This window comes from Pelodiscus sinensis, chromosome 7 (assembly GCF_052426305.1).
Source record: "Pelodiscus sinensis isolate ZL-2025 chromosome 7, ASM5242630v1, whole genome shotgun sequence".
NCBI lineage: Eukaryota > Metazoa > Chordata > Testudines > Trionychidae > Pelodiscus > Pelodiscus sinensis.
Genome location: NC_143058.1, coordinates 12,805,396 through 12,822,095, shown reverse-complemented (window position 1 = coordinate 12,822,095; position 16,700 = coordinate 12,805,396). Strand labels below are relative to the sequence as shown.

General features: G+C 44.0%; 1 protein-coding gene across 2 annotated transcripts in view; it reads left to right on the top strand.

The window, feature by feature from the left end:
- The window catches only part of ITGB5 (integrin subunit beta 5), a 124,285-nt gene that overhangs the window by 71,472 nt on the left and 36,113 nt on the right, over window positions 1-16,700 (top strand). For both annotated transcript variants that reach the window (XM_075933150.2, XM_075933151.2), the window contains exons 9-10: window positions 5,163-5,297; window positions 14,797-15,226. In XM_075933150.2, the coding sequence (XP_075789265.2) occupies window positions 5,163-5,297; window positions 14,797-15,226 (565 nt within the window). The remainder of the gene's footprint in view (window positions 1-5,162; window positions 5,298-14,796; window positions 15,227-16,700) is intronic.

The following is a 16,700-nucleotide window of genomic DNA, read 5'->3' as shown; positions in this document are numbered from 1 at the left end:
TATTCTTTATTATAGTTTGAACTAATTTGCCTGGTACTGATATTAGATTTACCGATCTATAATTACCATGATCACCTCTAGAGCGCATTTTTAATATTGTCATCATATTAGCTCTCTTCCAGTCATTAGGTATGGAAGTTGATTTAAAGGATAGGTTACAAACCACAGTTAATAGTTCCTCAATTTCACATTTGAGTTCTTTCAGAATTCTTGGGTGAATTACATCTGGTCCCAGTTACGTGTTACTGTTAAATTTATCAATTTGTTCCAAAACCTCCTCTAATGACACTTCAATCTGGGACAATTCCTCAGATTGGACACCTAAAAATAATAGCTTAGGTTTAGGGATCTCCCTATTATCTTCAGCCGTTAAGACTGAAGCATTTAGCTTCTCTGCAATTACTTTATCATCTTTGAGTGCTCCTTTAGCATCTTGATTGTCCAAGGGCCCCACTGGTTGTTTGTCAGGCTTCCTGCTTCTGATATACTTAAACATTTTGCTATTGCTTTTTGAGTTTTTGGCTAGCTGGTCTTCATACTCCTTTTTGGCTTATTATATTTTTACACTTAATTTAACAAAGTATATGCTCCTTTCTATTTTCCTCACTAAGATGTGACTTCCATTTTTTAAAAGATGTCTTTTTTTTATCTGTCACTGCTTCTTTTACTTGGTTGTTAAGCCACCGTGGCCCTTTTTTGGTTCTCTTATTGTGTTTTTTAATTTGGGGTATACATTGAAGTTGGGTCTCTATTAGGGTGTCTATTAGGGTGTCTTTGGAAAGTTTCCATGCAGCTTGCAGATATTTTACTTTTGTCACTGTACCTTTTAATTTCTGTTTAACTAACCTCATTTTTGTGTAGTTCCCCCTTCTGCTATTAAATGCCACAATGTTGGGCTGCTGAGGTGTTTTTCCCACCACAGGGATGTTAAACTTCAGTGTTCTGTTCAGTCTAGTTTTAAACGAGTATGCTACTGAGCTATGGCTAAACTACGGGGTTTTTGCGGGATACCAGAGGTACCACCGCGTCCGAGGAACGCATTTGCTTGTCCGCTTTTTTTTGCGGAAGAGAAAACGTGCTCTTTCGGGGAGCCCTATATACCTCATTTTATGAGGCATAGGGCTCCTCTGAAAGAGGAGGCTTTTCCGCCATTTTCTAGGAGGCCCAGACTAGATGAGGCCAAATGGCAGAAAAGCCTCTTCCAGAAAGAAAAAAAAAAAAAGGCAGGAAAAGCTATGCAAAATGTGGAGCGCATTTTGCGTAGCTTTTTCTGCAAAAACGTTGCAGTCTAGACTTACCCTGAGACCTTCAACCAATCCTCTTAAGGGTCTTTCTCCTTGACTAACCCACATTAGCTAACTCAGATTAAAATAGCAACGTGGACAAGGCAACTTAATTTTTTACTGGGATTAGTAGCTTGATAGCAGTTCCATACTCCTTTCATAGCTTTAACTGGAGCTGCTATCCCAAGTTAAAAACATATCGTCACTGCTCTTTTAACCCAAGCTAGCTAATCTAAGAACAGACTGTTTTTTCCCCATTCAGTATAGACATATCCATATCAGTGTCCATGGGGACAACATAGAAAGTATGCTTCTGGTTTATTGAGTATGTGTGGTAGCACCAAGTGGTTAAATGACAGTTAGTAAAGGATACAGGCCTGAGTATTCCAAGTGCTGATAGAAAAATGCTTTTCTCCAGCTCTTTAAATGGACTCCGTCTTGATCAAGTGATAACTCAATATATTTACATTACTGATATTTAATCTCCCTGTCAACATACAGCGGGCCGCTGAAATTTGCCCAAACCAGGAAGAAGAGATTGCACGTTATCATGACAGGTCAATGTTAATTTCTGTGAGAGAAGTTTTTGAGGAAGTGGTTTGGCTGACATGTGTGGAACTTTATAGGAACATACTGTATACAAACTCCAAGGAACAGAACCCCTGCAGGGACTGTAATGTGAACCCATTTAACCCTAGAGCACAATCCAGATTCCAGACAGGAAATAGTTTCCTATATTACAACATAGATATGGGAAATTAGGAATTTTTTTTCTCTTGGGTTGTTTAAATGTACATGGTTTACACCAGTTTATTCCCTGCTGCTTTCCAAAGGCATTAGTATTGCCTTCCAGCATGAACACAGGCAACATTAGCTGTCTGACTGATAGCAGTTCTGAATTTGTTCTGTTTCCTAATATGCTCACTTGAATGAGTGTGCACGTGTGGGAGGGGAATGGCAGGAGAAGGGTGTAAATCAGACTGGGGCAAAAAACCTACCAGAGCATTATTAGATTTGATTAAAAAAAAAAAAAAGTTATACACCAAAATATTTTGTCTTGACAAGCATTTTTTTATTTTGAATTTTTTTCTAAGCAGAAACACACAAGAAACTTGGTTTCAAATTAGTATTTCAAAATGAAATGAATATTTTTGTTTGTTTGACCTAAAATGTCTCAGTGGTGGAGAGGGAAGCGAAAAATCAGGAAGAAGAGCATAAAACGGGCTACCGAGATGGGATGAGACACCCTTTCCTCCAAACTCTCAAATCTGAAAATGGAAGAGGAGCACAATTCTTCCATCAGAAATTTTTGAAAAGAAATAAAATGAAACTTTTCTTTTCAGTTCTCAACAAAAATTCCCATACAAAACCTGCTGTCTTTCAACAAAAACAATTCAAAGCTGGTCTGGTTTTCCCCTTCCCTATGGGTATGTCTACACTACAGCGTTATTTCAAAATATCTTATTTCGAAATAATTATTTTGGAATTGCTTATTTTGAAATAATGCATCTAGACACAAAACGCATTTCAAAATAGCTGATAGGACACTGAATCGCATTTAAGGCCAGCCAGAACCAGTTCTGGCAGGGTATTAGGTCAGGAGTTACCTTGTATGGCTGCTGCCTGAGGCTGAGACCTGTGCTTAAAGGGACTTCCCCCCCCCCCTTTTCCCCCCGGACAGCTGGTTCTAAGGTTTCCCTGCTTGCTTGCATACCTCACTGAGGGACAGCAAAGCATTTTTTCTCTGCGTGCTCTTGTTGCCCTCACTCAGGACACCACAGCACTCTGCAAAATGGAGCCACAGCCGCCCCTGGGCACTCTGGTGCTTCTCCTGGACGTGTTTCTGTGAGCCTGGCAGCACATTCTGCAGGCAGTAACAGTCTCCCTGGTGTTCCTCACTGAGGTCTTGTGCCTCATTCCTCCCTCACATCCTTCCACTTACCCCTCCCTAACCCACCTTCCTGCTGTACAATAAAAGACACATGTTCATTACAACAAAGCCTCTTTATTGAACAAAACTGGGATGGGAGGGGGGATGAAACTGAGGTGAGACTGGGGAAAGAAGGTGGGAGAGGGGAGGGGGGAAACGTGGGAGGAGGGAGCTGGCAGGGGGAGGCAAGGGAAGGAAGGGGGAGGAGAAGCTCAGGATTGGGGGGGTCTTGCCGGCCCAACTGTCTCCCAGCACCGTGGGTGCGGGGGGGTCTAAGCATCCCTGGAAGTGTGGAGAGGGTAAGGAGGAAGAAGCGAGATGGAGAGAAGGAGTGGGAGGAGGAGCGGTAGCTGGGGAGCAGCAGGGGCTGGAGCAGCAGGAGGCAGCAAGCTCTGCCCCAGGGTCGATGACCACCTGGGGGGCACGGACCGTCCTGCCCCCCCAGAATGTGATCCACAGCATCAAAATAGGGGTTGGGGGCTGGGGCTGCCCTTGGTTGGGAGCTGCCCCCTGTGGCCCTGGCATACGCCTACCGTAGCGCTTTTATTTTCATGCGAATCTGCTCATGGGTTCGCAGGTGGCCTTTGGTGGCCAGGCTGCAGCCATCCGCCTGTAGATGGTTGCGTTCCTCTGTTTAGTGAAGAGATCATGAACATTGGAGGCATCCCCCCAAACCTGAATTAGGTCCCTGATCTCCGCACTGGACCAGGCAGGCACCCACCTTTTCTGGCCTCTGGCAGGCTCCTCAGAGCTGGCAGACTGGTCCTGGGGAGCAGTGGAGGGCTGGCTGGCACTGGCTGCCTGGCTCATGCTGAGGCCACTGGGTCAGATGCAGTGACTCCTGGCTCTGGGTTGGCAGGCTTGGAACTGGCACAGGCACTGTGGCCAGAGTCTGCCCCTTTAAGGGCTCCAGGAAGAAGGGAAGGGAGAAGAGTTTTCTTGGTTGTTCCCAGAGTGACCACCAGGCACCCTGGGAACGGCTGGAGGCCCCCTATTTTGAAATAAGCATTTACACAGTGCTTTTTTTCGAAATAGCATTTTCAAAATGGGCGCTATTCCTCGTGGAATGAAGTTTACCGATTTCAAAATAAGCCCTCCGCTGTTTCGATTTAATTTTGAAATAGAGGTTTGGATGTGTAGACGCTGGTAAAGTTATTTCAAAATAACTTTGCTGTGTAGATATACCCAGTGAGAAATATTTTCTCTGGAAAACTGTTGATTTTGTGACCAGCACTATTATCCAACAAACTAATACAGTACAATTACTGGTGTGGTAATTCTGCCTTTTTGTAAGGTTTTCTACCCTCTTTCCACAGATGTAAATGACATCCCAGGGAGCAAGTGGAGAATCAGGCCCTGTATTTTCATAATAAGTAATTTTATTCAGGAGAGTTATGGATGTCCAGGCTAAAGGCTGGCCTTCACTTCAGAGGTAGAAAACAGAGCCCATTCATACTCTAGAGCAGTTTTCCTTCTTGGCACAGAAAGATTTGTTTTAAGATCCGTTTATACATCTCTGCTTTCCAGTCAAATTGTGCACAAACAGTCCTCAGATATATTAGTCTGATGTGATTTGAATATACAGCATTATGGACACATGTACAATACTGTCCTTGATCTACCATAAAATCTCCTCCTGATGTTTTTGGGATATGAGAAATGTTTTATAAGTCCTTTACTTTCTAAGTGGAGAAAATACTTTTTGTGTCTGTTTGAAGATGACTAGCCTTTCTATGAAGGAGTGGGTGCATGTGTGTGAATTCTAGCTTTGGTTGCCAAAAAGTTGATGATGTGATATTTACATGTGATTTTTTTTTTAAATGTATATAGATGCCCAGCCACACTGAGCACAGCATAAGGACCTCAATAGACTAAGAAGAAGAATATGCACAAGAAAGATACCTATGGATTTTAGTAACTGATGGGTTTCTTTTCTGTTTGCTTTCTAGAGTATTCGGTCTAAAGTGGAACTAACTGTATGGGACAATCCTGAGGATGTCAGCCTAACCTTCACAGCTACGTGCCAAGATGGCTTGTTGTATCCTGGGGTCAGGAAGTGTGCAGATCTCCAAATAGGAGACACAGTAAGCTTGATTTTTGCATCTCCATTCGATGGGTTGTTGATATCCTGTGATCTTGGGGGAGTCATTTCACTCTTCTTTGCCTAATAGTTACCTGTGTTGAGGGTATAATACTCATTTAGCTTCCTCCTGTGGCCAACATTTGCAGGCCTAGTTAATGTTGATGATCTTAAAGTGCTAAGAGCTGGTGGTCTTGTGAGAAGTAAATCTGTTTAAGATCAGCGCTGATCTTGGAATGAGGGAAAACAGGTGTCCTGTTTTCAGTCACATGCGTGGAGTTTTCTTGATCAATCTGTGGACTATGAAAGGCAGGAATAGACTCTGATCCCAGTCATCTGTGTCAGCTTCTTTCCTATCTCCTTTTATTTTCTCAAAATTCTCTAATCAGTCCTTTAAATATTATACATGTTCTTATAATCATGTCTGAGATTTCCTGTATCTCCCAAAACACATTCGCCTACCAGTATTCCATTTCAGTAACCTTCTCTATGGTATTTACAAAAGTGAGAAATGTACAAAAAGCAAATCACGCTTGCATAGTAGCACTATCTGTCATTTGGTGAATCTGAGATACAACTCAAGACTATAGCATAGGGTAAAAACACAGCTTGCCCCTAATGTTAATACTATCCCATATTGGAATCTCTTCTGCTATAATTCATAAACAGAAAAGTTGAGCTCTGAATTTTGTAAAGTTGCATGTTTGTAAGATAAATGAATTGATCTGCTATGTTAAGTCTGTTTTCAGGACATGTAGGGAAATGTTGCAATATACTAAATTACCAGAAAGGACAAAGGATGGAACTTTTGGGCCAAAATCAGAATAAGAGTGGAAAGATATTTTTATTTTTAGCTTTCAGTTCTCCTGGGAGGATTTAGTGATTGTCTCTTAGGTCTTTTTCTTTCCTATTGTCATTCCACCTGTGGGTGGAAACTAAGGCCTGCCGCACAGGCATCTCCTGATTAAATGATTGTGCTTTGGTAGTCAAAGATTTTTCTTCGATGTTTTTCAAGACTGATTTGTTACTGTTTGGTCGATTGACTCAATACCATGCTGCACACATTTCAAGGGATAAAGTCCTTCAGCATGCGTTGTCTCGGACTAGCTGCTCTATACTAGTCTATTTCTGCCTTGCATGCAAAAATTCAGGCTGATCAAAAATTCAAATGGCCAGATTTTATACGTCATCATGGATCCATTGAAGTCAAAGGAGACAGGCCAGTTTGCACCATCTTGCCATCTGTGGTATGCTTGCCACACTGATGTCTGGAGTAGCTGAATGCCATTATTCTGGTTTCCTTCTGTTAGAAGATTTACAGTTTTCTACTGGGGGCTAAGAGTGGGGAGCCAGGTCAGGGTGCTGGGGTGTTACAAGGCTTTGAAACAGGAATGGTGTTTAAACAATTACAAAAAAATAAGACTCCTGGGTACTTGGATTGTTATTGAAAAAGCTGGTTTCATCATTTCTGGCTGACTTTACCTGGTTTTTAATCAGTGGGCCAAGTTCACCTCTGATGCAACAACACTGGTATCAGATGAGTTACAGATTTAACACATTAGGACTAAAATGTGCGTGTAGTCCAACTCTTCCTGTGGCTGGCATTTCTGGGGTCCTAAGGCAGGGGGAGGGGAGGAATAGTTATTTTTGTGAAAAGGTCACATACCATTTTAGCACCAGTCTTGAGCCATTCCTTTTTGTGTTAGCCTGCTAAACAAGCTGGCTACATCTACACTATATGCTTTGTGCACAAGAAGCCTTTTGCACAAGAGTTTGTGCAAGAGCACATCCACACCTCAATGCGCATCGCAAAAGATGTGCTTTTGCGCAAGAGAGCGTCCACACTGCATGGAGGCTCTTGCGCAAGAAAGCTCTGATGGCCGTTCACAGAATGGCCATCAGAGCATCTGTGCTTTTTCCCGTATGAGCGTCTACACTTGCCTTTTTCTGCAATAGCTGTGCAAAAAGGAGTTATGCCTCATAAAAGGAGGTTTACCTACACCGGCAAAAGCCCTCTCTTCTGGTGTTTAACTGTTGATTTGCTTGCACAAAAGTGCATTTGAGGTTTGGATGCTCCACGGGTTTTTGCGCAAAAACAGGTGTTTTTGCGCAAAAACCTTGCAGTGTAGACGTAGCCTATTGAATCTGGAAAAGGCAAAAGAGGACTGCGGGAAAGTCTTCTTCAGACTCTTTTAAGCATCTTGAGAAATGGGCCTTTTCAAACTTCGTGCCTTTCTGGGGAAATAAAAAACTGGATAATAGTCTTGTCTTCCTGGGTAGGGATCAAAAATCTCATAAACTATTTGGACTATGGTAGTTAAAGATGTGATGATTAGATAATCTAATCCATCCTCTGGCAAAGATAGAGGTCCTAAGGCTAGAGCTCCCTGTGCATTATCTGCTACTGTGCTTGATCATGCTCACTATGGTTTGGCACATGCATAAAGGTTCATCCAGGTGCCTTCTGATCCCCAGCATAGTCTGCAGAAAGCATTTTGCATTATGAGTTAAGCCTTCATGGGGTCAGTGCAGGAAGGCAAAGGAAGGTAATAACATTCAACATGCTGAGTCTTATTGAGTGACAGAAGCAGAGATGTAGCCAGGATGGGACAAGTGGGTGGGCCTTGACTTCAGGTGGGCGGGCAGTGATGGGGCCACCTCTCCTCCCTGCCCCCCTCTTGCCATGGGGAAGGGAGGGAAGTTACCCTGGCCAGGGGTCCTACTCCACTCCAGCCACCGACTGCTCTCGTGGGGAGCCAGGTCAGGGTATGAGTGCAGCCTCCCGCTGCTCCCAGTGGGAACAGGGTGCCAGGACTTGGCCTGGCTCCAGTGCTCCAGCTACCTGGCAGAATCAGGAGCTTACAAAACCCTAACGCCACTCCCTGGCGGAAACTCTGGGTGAGCAGAGCAGGGCCAGCCCTGACTCCGTTCTCCAGGTCTGCTGGAGCACTGGGCGGAGAGGGGCATGCCCCCGTGACCAGGCGAGAGCAGAGCCAGGATTCAGGCTGTGTGTGGCTGGATACTAAGTGAGTGGGCCGTGGCCCACTCAGGCCCATCTGTGGCTACCCCGCTGGATAGAAGCCCAAACAATAGGGGAGGAAGCTTGAAGTGACGTGTAGGATTCCTTTCTTTGCCATTTATAGGATCGTCTGGCACCTGCTTTTAGAGCCGCACGTTAGAATGGCAACATCCAGCTTCCTTGCACGAAGGTACTTTTGGGTCTGAAAGCAACACACTTCCCAGCTAAATACAGCTGGGAGGCAGGAAGGGGTTTTGTCGAATCATCAGGTTTTCTTGTGTTTACACTTTGACTTCCTGATACTCTTCAGCTCCACGCTGTGGCCTCCTGTCTTCCCAGAGGTCTTGTTTTACTGCTTTTTTTAATCTCCTGTTGCTCCTGGCCACAGAGCTCCCGCCTTGTCTTCATCTGCCAGCTGCTGTCTGTCATCTCCTTGAAACCCTCCATAAAGCCCACTTCTTCCAGCAATCCTCCCTCCTCTTTCGTCTCCTCAGTAAACTTTGTAGCTTCCCTTTTTTTTTAACTGCTGCTCGGGTCTTGGTTTGGATTTGTCTAGTAAACTGTGAGGGATGAAAGTTGCTTGACAGTACGCAATTCCAGATACGTAAATTACTTAGCTGGAATCAATGTACCTCATGCCAAGTTTGGGCACCATCCCCGCAGGGGGAGCTCAACAGGAGAAGTGCTCCCATCGACTTCCCTTACTCCTCATGACTGCGTGCTCAACAGTGGTGTCAGCATTGGATTTAGCAGGTCTTTACTAGAGTTGCTAAATGGAACACCGAAAGATCAACTTCCACAGCATTGATCTCCATGGAAGTGAAGACCTGCCCTTAGAGGAGAGAGACCTCTCTGAGGCATATATTTGTGTGTGTTTGCAGTGTGCAGTCTGATTTATAGTTCCACTACTAAGGATGCTCTGCCATGGCACAGTGGTTGGCAACCCTAATGCAAGACACTGGCTAATTCCTGTAAGCAGTCTTAATGGTATGTAAATAATGAATATCTGTCCCTTTCCAGCCAAGTGTGAATCTCTGGGGAGAAAGTCAGGGCTGCTCCATGTATCAGCCATAGGTTATAGACATGATCAGTCTTCTCTGTGGGCTGCATGTACGGTCTCTCTGTAGAAATCCTAGCCTTGTTTTTGCTCTTTGAAACAAAGGAGGAGAAAGTATCATAATGTTGGGGATAAGAGCAGGGAAGGCTACAATCTGCAGGCAGCACAGCAAGGGCATTTCCTACCTAGGACAGAGAGTCAGGCAGCTTACTAATGAGAAGCCCCCCTGATGTGAATAGAGCACTAATAGGGCATTTGGTTCTGGCAAAGGGAATACTGGATATGAGCTGGTAGGTCTCTGCCACCTTTAATTTTCATGCTTCTCTGCTTTCTCTCAATGGCCCATTAGTGCTGTGATGTTTGCCTCGCTGTAGAAAACTTGAAAGTGAACAATAGTTTTTGTACCAAGAGAATTTCCCTCACTTCATGTTTGGGGCTCCGTCCTGCTCCACTTGAAGTCAATTGTAAAATTCCCATTGACTTCAGTGGCAGCAGAATCTGGCTCTTAAAGCTGTTAAGAGAGTTTCTCTAAAGAGGATAATATTGGTATTGGGGTCGAAATCTACTGTGGTTTAATCCTAGAAGCACTGGTGTCAGTCCATGTAATCCTACTGGCTTTTCACTGATCCCCTTAGCTCAGTTTCTCTGTTCTGATCTGATTTCCTCTGTAATTTAGCATTTTTGCTCATTCTCTCTGCTCATTATAGGTTTAGGAAATCAGTCTTCCACCCCCAGCCCCCTTTTCCGAAGGAGGGGCAGTATTGCTAGTTTCCACTAGGTGGAATGGGGTGCTGGAGTCCCATCCACATGCTGCCATTTGGCAAACAAGAACAGAGCAGATGGATTCTAGTAGCAGGGAGAACTCAAGGTGATTCTTTAGAGGAGGAGAAGGAATTTTCTGCCCCTCTATTTTTGTTTTGTGTCTTCTACAGTCACTTGGATTTATTTTGTAGATAACAGAAGGGTTTATTTGGAGGCCTGGCATGAAAAGACTTTGCACTAACATAATGCCTTCCATGCAAAGATCTCTCAGTACTTTTCTCCTCATTCGCTTGCTTCTGACCGGACTGCAAGATGTGAAACAGCACCCTGTGTTTGTTAGTAACAGCAAAGCACTCTTTGAAGCAGCTCCCTCCAGCCTTTATACAGGCTAGGGATGTAAGAAAGTAGTCTGTTAGTCTTTTAGTCTATCAGAGGCAGTGGGATAGGGGCAGGGAAGCCCCTGGCTGTGGGGGTTCCCAGCAGGAAGTTTGGACCCCCTGCGGACAGGGGCTACCACCAGCTGGGTGGGCAGCCCCACTTAGTCCCAGCTTGCGCCAGGACCAAACCCCACTGCAGTTCTGCAATTTAAAAGGCAGTAGGAGCCGGACAGCCTGCCCCCCAGCTTCTACTACATTTTAAATTGCAGAACCAGAGTTCAGGAGACTGAAACACTCCGCAGTTTGACATTTGTCCTCCCCCTAGAAACCACGTGGAGAATTTTTTACATAGAAATAGACATTACTGTGGGGGATCTATGTTGTGCAGCGTGCTAAGATTCAATTTCTGTTTTATGCCTCTACTCCTTTCACCTGGATCATATGATGTGTTTAACCTCCCTCACCAAGCTAGAATGATACTTATGGTATTTCAAGATGAGAGAACCCAGAGGACTATGGCAAGATGAGAATTTTCAGCTCCAGGTGTTCTCACAAAACGTTTAAAACTGAAACCTGAAACACTGTTTCAAAGGCATAATAACAGACATCTTTTCCACCTCCACTGGAATGAAATGCAAAGTGCAGATCTGCCTGACAAAGGAACTATGTACAAACTGCACCTTTTTGCTCCTGTCTGAATGCAGAACCTCTTACTTTGGGACAGAAATCGGTTTGTGCTCCTATAGGCACTGTAGGGTGAATAGAGCTATGAGGAAGTGAAATCAGTTCTGGCTCATGCTCCAGCAAAAGAATTAACTAGGATCCCATTGTGGGACCAGATTCTGCCCTGTGTGACAGACACATGGCCGCAGGGAAGGCAGCAGGCTTCCCAGCTTGACTCTTAGATCCTAGATTACGTTTCCGGGCTGGAAGTTAGAAAAACAAAACAAACCCTCTTTGAGCCTGTTTGTTACAGAATCACTCAGACAATAAACAGGACAACTCAAAGCCAGTTTTTACCCTCTGTATTTAGAGTAGAATTATGGGACTGGAAGGCACCCTGAGAGGTCATCTTGTCCAGTCCCCTGCACTCATGGCAGGACTAAGAGCACCTAGACTACCTCTGATTTGTCTACGCTGCTTTTAAAAATCGCCAGTGATGGAGGTTTCAGTTATGTCCCTGGGCAATTTAATCCACCCTGACAGGACTTTTTCCCCTAAAATCCAACCTAAACTGCCTTTGCTGCAATTTAAGCCCATTGCTTCTTGTCCTTATTCTAAACAATTTTTATCCTCTCTCAGTCATCTCTGTTCCAGACTAAGCAATCCCAATTTTTTCAGTCTTCCCTCATAGGTCATGTTCAGGAGCAACTGGTTGGGGGAAACCAGGGGCCCACCAGCCACGATAATCCCCCCACCCAAACCTGGTGAAGGGCCAACACAACCCCACTCCATCCAGGACCTGCCCCGCCCTACCTCTTCCCCTAACCCAGATGGTCTGGGGAATTAGTGTACTTACCAGCAGCAAGCAAGGTAAGCAGAGTAAGACGGACCCGCTGCTTAGCTTCTCCAACAGCCATGTCGCTCCGCTTCCTGCCAGGAAGGATGGGGGAGCCCTTCAGTGGGCTCCGCTTTTCCTCACCACTGCCAGCAAGGCCGGGAGGGATGACAGCCCACCCCTCCGTTTGTCCCTCTCCCAGTTGCTGGCCAGCCTCTTGCTCCTTGTGCCCATAGCATTGGGGTCTTACGTGATCCCGTATGTCCCCCCACATTGCCCTTGCTCGTGTTTGACCTTTGATCTTCTTTTGTTGCTCTCCTCTGTCCTTTCTCCAATTCTCCACATCTTTCCTGAAACGTGGCACCTAGAATTGGACAGGATACTCTAGCTGTGGCCTAATCAGCGCAGAGTAGAGCAGAAGAATAACTTCTCGTGTTCGGCTTACAACATTGCTAATATGGCCCAAACCAATGGTCCTTTTGTTTTTGTTTTTTCCCAACAGTGTTACTTGTGATCTTCTGACTCCCAGATCTCTTTCCACAGTACTCCTTCCTAGGCAGTCATTTCCCATTCTGTATGTGTGAACCGGATTGCTCCTTCCTAAGTGGAGCACTTCGCATTTGTCCCTGAATGTCATTTTATTACTTCAGACCATTTCTCCAGTTTGTCCAGATCATTTCAGATTTTAATTCTGTCCTCCAAACTACTTGGAACCCCGTCCAGCTTGGTATCGTCCCCAGACTTCTCTTTTGCCTGTACCATTATCTAAATCACTGATGACAGTATTGAACAGAACCAGACCCAGAACTGGTCCCTGCAGGACCCCACTCAGCATGCCCTGACAGCTTGATTGTGAACCACTGATAACTCTGTGATAGGGTGTAGTCATAGAAGACCCCTTCTGGCTGTTCCCCATGTGTGATTATACCTCTGACACTCACCGACTTGCTCTCTGAGGCTCCTTAGCACTCTGTCCTGCTGGGTCAGATTTCCTGATCTCCCCCAGACAAGGCACAGAGCTGGGTTAACTCCCCCGCAAAGAGCAATATAGACACTGAACCATTTCAGCTCTGGGATAATGCAGTTCTAGGGCACAGCGCCCAGGAAACCGCCCCCAAAAGGGATCACACCCCCAAATCAATCCGTCTTTCTCCGTGTAAGAGTTTTACACAGTGAAAGCTCATTCAGGCAAGAGGAATATGCACACTCATTGCCATGCCTCCCCCAGGTAACAGTTATTTACACTAGGCTTGACAGTAGACAAAAGTGCTTTTATTAAGTACAAACAGTAGGATTTAAGTCATTTCAAGTAAAAACAGACAGATCAAAGTATGTTGCAGAATTAAAATCAAAAGAAAGGCACAGCTAGTTCTAATGCAATAGAGCTTATTGCAAACAAACTCTTACCCTAAAGCTTCAGAGGGGTAGCCGAGTTAGTCTATAACAGCTGTTCGTATGTCTGGCAAGCCTTCAAGTCATAGGTAATTTTTTAACCTGACTTGGGTCTCCAGTTGACCTTCTTCCCCAGGCAGCTGAAGACAAAGAGATTGATAGTTTCCTATGATGTGGATCCCGAAATAGCTTTTCCTCATCTTTTAAACAAACCCGTTATTTTGAAATAGCTTTTGAAATAATGGGCTCGCTATTCCGATGTCCCTGTAAACCTCGTTCTGTGAAGATTAACGGACGTTTCGGAATAGCGCGCTATTTCAAAATTTGGCACTGTGTAGACGCCAAATGACAGTGCCAAATTTCGAAATAAGATTTTGAAATACACTCGAAATAAGCTACGCAATTAGCTTATTTCGAGCTACCGGTGCAGTATAGATGCACCCTTATTGTTTAAATAGACTTTTTATTGGGCGGGAATCTTTTCAATCATCACAAACTCCTCTCTGCATATGGTTTTCCAACAGATTATGCACACGCCTTGGAGTAACTCCATCTAGGTTGTATATTCCAAATTTGTTTGAGTAGGTCACGTGAGACAGTATTAAAAGCCTTACGAAATCAAGATTTACAACATCTATTGCCGTCTCCCATCCACAAGGATTGTTACCCTATCAGAGAAAGCTCTTAGGTTGGTTTGACACAATTTGTTTTTGAGATATCCATGCTGACTGTTACTTATCACCTTATTATCTTCCAGGGCAGCGGTTCTCAAATTTTTGGGCTCTGGAGCCCTTTACATACATAAAAATTTATGCGGAGCCCCAGCAGTCCACTGATTGTATGTGTTGTACATATTGATGTTTCCAGTTTGTCAGCCTCACGGATTCCCTGGAGATGTTTAAGAAACACTGTTCTAGGGGTTTGCAAATTGATTGTTTAATTATTTGCACTATTATATTTCATGGTACAGAAGTTAAGATGATTGGTCTGTAATATCCTGGGTTGTCCTTATTCTAAGTAGAATCTAGCTTCTTAAGTTTTGAAAATTTGTTCTTGAATTCTAGACCCTGCAGAGTTCTTAAAGTCTTGTTATTTGTTAATTATTTGCATTACAATAATGTCTAGAGGCCTCAACTAACATTAGGACCTCCCCCTGCACTAAGAGGCATGGGAACGATGGTACCTGCCCTGAAAAGGTTCAGTGTAAATAGACAAGAGTACCAACAATTTGGAAAGGGAAACAAACAGTGGAGAGTTGATTTGCCCAAGGTCTCATGGCAAAGCTGGGTCTCCTGTATCTCAGGCCACTACCCCTCCCATTAGACCATGTTGTCGTTTGATGTTTCAGAAACTACAATGTAAGCTCCCCATTTATTCTGACTCAATGTTCCTCGTTAGGTTTCCTTTGAGGTTTCTGTAGAAGCTCGGAGCTGCCCTGCCGAGACAACCTCGCACACTTTTACCATCAAGCCAGCAGGGTTCCGGGACACCTTGGAAGTGGAGGTCACGTACAACTGCACTTGCGGATGTACGACGTGGCTAGAACGGAACAGCAGCAAGTGCAGTGGGAATGGGACTTACACCTGTGGACTATGTGAATGTGACTCAGGCTATTTGGGAGCCAAGTGTGAATGTGAAGAGGGAGAGAGCGGGAACATGTACCAGAACCTGTGCCGGGAGGCTGAAGGCAAACCTGTCTGCAGTGGCAGGGGGGAATGCAGCTGCAACCACTGTGTCTGCTACAAGAGTGAGTTTGGAAAGATCTACGGGTTGTTCTGCGAGTGCGATGACTTCTCCTGTGCCCGATACAAGGGTGTCCTCTGTTCAGGTGGGTGTGCCTCCCTCTCTGCCCTTCTCATTTAAAGCTGTCACCGTCTACTGGGTCTCCTTGGCTGAGGCATGATTTGAGACCACTTCAGAGAGCTTTCATAGGCTGGTATTTGCAAACTGACGTGTGTTCTTTCAGTGTAGAGATTTGTGCTCTTTCTTTTACACAGGGTGAGCAATTTCCAAGGAAATACTAGTGTAGGACAGCGTGCTGGTAAATATGGGCTTAAATCTAGTTTAAACTGGGAACAATAATTGCACCAGTGTCCAGCAAGCACAGAATGAATCTTTTGAAACTTTGGGTACGTCTGTTCAGAACTGAAGAATTAGCTTGGTCTGACTACTGCCTCAAAATTGGTCACTTGCTATCGAATGCTGTATGGCTAAATAGACCTGGTCTGGTAGTATGAAACGCCGCATGCCTCTTATTGGTTATCTCTTTCAGCCTACAACCCCACATTATTGTCCATGTCATATAATCAAATGTTTTCAACTTTCACTTAAAAATTTTTGAAAACCAAGATACAAGTTGTGACATGTACAACTTCCTTGAAGAAAATGCCAAACCAAAACATATATAGACATTCAGATGTTCCGTATTATAATTACATATATAGTATTATACCTACTGCCATTTTACTTTTTATTTTGACCTCTCTAAATCTCTGAATCTACTGTCTTGTGTAACCACAAGTTCACTATGTAACTAAAACAAAGTGTAATGTGGTATATATTAACAAAATAGTTTTTAAAATAGAAACTGCCTTAAAGTGAGACTGATTTTTCTGGAGGCAGTAAAAACCACCTCTGGTAAATACCATGTCATCTCTGCTTTCAGGTTTGTTTAAAAAATGAGATCTAGAAAGAAACCCTCACTGATAATGAGTAGAATGCTTGTTTTCCATGGGAACTGGGCTTTCATTGGCACAAAGAGGGTAGAATGAACTGTACTCCCCAAATTGGGACTTTCTCCAAACTCCCTGGGGAATCAGAAGTCTGAAAGGTCTTATCTCTGGCATGATGCTGAAGCTGCTACAGATTATTTCAGCTTTGAGAGTCCATCAATTAGTGCAAACTATGTATTCTTTGGGAAGCCTTTTGATGATTTCTTGACATTCATTTGTGCTAGGTAAACCATCCAGCTCAGAGCAGGCAGAAGCATTCCCCACTGAAGACTAATAATTTAGACCCATTAGTAAAGGACAGTGGAAATAAACTTGATTATATTCTTGTCTCTCATTTATTCAAAAGAACATGTGCTGAGATGTACTTATAATTTAATGTGTGTCCTTTTTGTCCTACTCTTTGGAAAAACACAGTTTTGCAGGAATGTTGCTAATAGTACCTTTGTAAGGCAAGGAAGCATCTATTGTGGGACAAATGTTTAATCTAATTTGATAAAATAGGTTCTTTGTGGTTTTGAGGTCACGTAATTAGCCACTGTGTATATGACTACCTACTGATTTTGAATTGGT